Below are 3,906 nucleotides of genomic sequence, written 5' to 3' on the forward strand. Positions count from 1 at the left end.
ACGGTGTCACCCAACCGTGTCCCCTCGAGCGCCAGCACCTCAATGTTTGTATTCATCCGCAGCATTCGTGTAAAGAAGCGCGTGGCAGGGAGAGTGATCTTGGCGTTGTTCCGCAAGTGAACTGCGCGGACGCTCTGATTGCCCGCCAGCACTTCGCAGAGATTCTCCGCATCCACGTTGTCGAGTGACATGTCGTTGAAGTATACCGTACGTAGGCGAGGGAGATGCTCGACGAGGTTCAGCACCGCGACAAAGCCGCTGCGGCCCAAGTAGTTCCCACTGAGGTCCAACTCTCGCACGCCGCTGGTGAAGCGCGGGTTCGTTGGGAGCTTCTTCAGCAAGTAGCTGTTTGGCCTGCATCGCTGCATGTCGCAAGAGCGCACATAAATGTCGTGCAGAGAAGGTCCAAAGTACACATCAGCCTCTTCGTCCCTGAGCGCCTCACGAAGCTGCCGCTGCTGCTCCTCCTCGTCCCTTTCCTCATCCTGCTGTTGTTGTTGCTGTTGCTGTGACTGCGGCACTGAGACGGGGTACGTCTCGGCGGTGCCTCGCTCTACCCGCTGTGTGGTGGTGGACGCGTCGTTGGTGCTCGAGCGCCGCACAGTTGGCCGCTCCGTTATGGCCGACGACGATGGGCAGTACCCTTCATGCTCCACCCCATCGCCGACTGATGCGGCAGACGTTTCAGCGACCACGCACTGCAGCGGTGGCGTTGCCGTCCGCTCCACAGACCCCGCAGCCCCCCAATCAGTGCTGTCGTTCGGCGTTGGCGCGGCGCTGCTGGTGCGCGGCAGCGGGGCCTCTTCCACGTCGCCCTCGAGAACACAATCGTACGGTGCCGCGTCCTGCAGGTGCGTGATGCTGCTCACACTGATCTCGGAGGAGCTGTGGAATGAGGCGTCTAGGCACGATGAGGTGGGGCCATCCTCGCTGGCAATCACCTCCTCGCCCTCCTCCTCCAGCACTTCGCTGGCGCGCCGCTCGGCGCCGCTCTCACTGGCGCGGAAACCCCCCAGTTGGCTGCTGGAGGATGCATCCGACAGACGCACTGCGGCGTGATCGCTCAGGCGATGCTGCAGCCGTTGCGTGTGGTGGTGGTGGCTGTAGTGATGCTGGTAGTGCCGCTTCTCCAGCCCACCCTCCTCAGGCGTGACGGGCATAGCAATCGCTCCCTCCACACGGCCGTCGTTGGACTCCCGCAGGAACTTCAGGTGCCGCTCCATCGCTTGTCGCTCGTCCACCGGAGCGCTGCTGTACGCACGTGGGATGTTCTGCTCCACCAGCCGAACATTCGAGGCTCGGAAGCGGCTAAAGAGCATCTTCGCAGCGGTGTGCTCGCAGAACTTAATCCCCTTGAGGAGCTGCTGGTAGAGGTAAAGGTGCGCGTCAAATAGGCCACCGCCGAGCTTGGTCAGATACACTGCTGACACGCCAAAGCTACCGATGATGGAAGAGACCGTCATGACCTTCACCACGGAGTTGAAAGGTTCATAGGTGAGTGTCACAGTTCGGCAGCGGCCGGCGCGGATGCCCATGTAATTCGTCACAGGCGTCCCGACGAGTTTGGCGTCACCGAATATGTCAAGGAGTCGTTTTGTCTTGAGGTGGCTGTACTGCTCCGTTGACATGATGTGAGGGTACCCCATGCGGGCGACATCCTCCACATCGAGGAAGAGGATGACCGGGTTGATCTTGTACTTGGGCATGTCTGTGATGTCGGCCTCCGCGAAGTCATCGATGAGCTTCTGATGCACGTCAAGCTCCAGCGTCATGCATGCGATGGAGCCGACACCGACAGTTTGCGTTGGTGAGAAGTCGGGGCGTATCCGCATTGGGTGCATCGGAATGGAGAACGCAACTGCAGCATCCGCGTCGAAGTACCGCAGCTCGCCAAAGAGTTCCTGTTGCTCCTTAAGAATGGTTGAGACCATCTCCTCATATACAATATCTTGGTCCACGGCAAACTTTTCCGGGTTAGTGAACTGCGGCAAGAAGTTCTTCGTCACATACCCCTCCAACTCCTCCTCCTCCGAGCACTGCACCGTACAGAGGTAGCCGCGCTGGTTGATGATGGTGCCGATGGCGTACACGATGTCCTTGACGAGGCGTGACTTCACGGAGACATGGTAGCGGAAGTGGAAGCTGCGGTGGCCTCCCAATCGGTGCGGGCAATGCAGCTTACTGCCCACACGCAGGTGCGACAGGTCGGTGGATCCGTCAACAGAGGCGACGTGTCGGTCAGACAAGACATGCTGCACGCTGCGGATGCAGTACGCCGCCAGCGTCATGTCTGGCGGGATGTGCGAGTAGAGAATTGTCACATGCTTTGGGATCTCCGTCCAGAACTCGTTGTTTAGCTTTAAAACCGCGCTGAGATCGGTGTAGCGCAGCGCCGGCATCATAGGGCAGTGCTTCACGTCGCGGTCGAGGCGGTTGAGCTGCTCAATCTCGCGTGGGTAGATGAAGGTGCTCTCCCAGTGCGGGGACAGCTGCATCAGCACCCGTGCGGCCTGGTGGGCGAATGTGAGGGAGAAGTTCCACTCGCGCCGCATGCCGTCCACCGTGCCGCGCCGCCCTTGCGCCTCGTGCGTCTCGCTAGAAGGCAGCGACATGTGTGCTGCGCGTGTCACCGCAACGTCCCTACCCACCAGGCAGCACGGCAAGCAACAGAGAGAGAGAGAGAGAGAGAGAGCAGCAGCAGCAGCAGCTAAAGGGAAAGGCGGGGGAGCACAGCTCCATTCAGGCCGCGGTGCCACATCGCAACGAAAGCCGTGACACAATGAAAAACACGACCAAATAGGGACAACAAGACAGAAAACGCCCCAGGAGCGATCACACAATGATTAAACACACACACACACACACAAACAGAAACACCCACATAAAACAAAACATACAAAAAAAAAACGCACTATGGAGGGGGAAATAGAAACATCCTTCAGCGCCCGAGAGTCGATACACACAGCGCGCGAAGGGCTGCGCACAACGTTCCTATGCAAGCAAACTCCGACACACAACCCCACCCTTAGAGGGGGCCTGCACCTTGGCACTCAAACAGTTTATCACATTGTTCTTGGAGGTGGCCACGCATGGCAAACAGTTGGGCATACACATTTCACGAGAACTTCTAACCGTTTAAGAAAAAAACGAAAACAAAAACGATCGAAGAAAGAAGGAATTATCCCACACCACAAAACTCACTCAATTCTGTCTCCTCCTTTCCTTTTTTTTTGGTTCATTTAGGCACCACAGCGAAACCCAATGAAGCACCTGCTGCCCCACCTATACCTTTTTCCAGTGGGTGCGGTGTCATTGCCAAACCGCTCCATCAGCTCGGCGTACTCACTCTCCTTTATATGATGAATGGCCACTGAGCGTGATGTCACGGNGTGTCATTGCCAAACCGCTCCATCAGCTCGGCGTACTCACTCTCCTTTATATGATGAATGGCCACTGAGCGTGATGTCACGGGCTGAACACTTAGTCCCACGTGGACGTCGTGGAATCGGCACGATTTCTCACGGGCATACACGAGGTGTGGATACCTCCTCTCCTTGATCGCCCGTCCCACCATAACGTCCTCGTGTTCCATATTCATATTCAAAAAATCACTTTCGTTTGCTTTATGTGGGCGATATACCAGATTTCTTATTGGTTCATACGACACAACCTGCTCCGCCACATCCCTCGCCAGTGTCACGGAGTAACCAGTGGCGTAGCGAACCTTCATCCTCCTGGAAATATCAAAGAACCCCCAGTAAACTCCACGTCGTGGCAAAGTGCGCAGGTCGGCAAGGTACTGCGGCACACGCAGGAACATGTCATCGTCCCCCTTCGCGATGTAGTTCGCTTGTGGGAACAAGTACAGAGCCACGTGGTACCACATAAATGTCTTGCGGCTCATGC

The 3,906-nt window shown here is 57.2% G+C and overlaps 2 protein-coding genes across 2 annotated transcripts in view; both read right to left on the reverse strand.

Annotated features, from left to right (window-relative positions):
- Positions 1–2,612, reverse strand: part of DQ04_09801000 (hypothetical protein) — a gene marked incomplete at both ends in the record, with an annotated part of 2,838 nt that extends 226 nt beyond the window's left edge. Inside the window, one exon of the mRNA XM_009316055.1 lies at positions 1–2,612. This exon is cut by the window's left edge and continues 226 nt beyond it. Coding sequence (XP_009314330.1) covers positions 1–2,612 — 2,612 coding nt within the window.
- Positions 2,613–3,382: 770 nt separating this feature from the next.
- On the reverse strand, positions 3,383–3,886 carry DQ04_09801010 (UDP-Gal or UDP-GlcNAc-dependent glycosyltransferase; the record flags this gene model as incomplete). The annotated part of the gene is made up of 1 exon (XM_009316056.1): positions 3,383–3,886. One exon carries the CDS (start codon positions 3,884–3,886, stop codon positions 3,383–3,385), a length of 504 nt encoding a protein of 167 aa, XP_009314331.1.
- Positions 3,887–3,906: the final 20 nt, after the last annotated feature.

This window comes from Trypanosoma grayi (genome assembly GCF_000691245.1).
Source record: "Trypanosoma grayi strain ANR4 Tgr_980_V1, whole genome shotgun sequence".
NCBI classification, from domain to species: domain Eukaryota; phylum Euglenozoa; class Kinetoplastea; order Trypanosomatida; family Trypanosomatidae; genus Trypanosoma; species Trypanosoma grayi.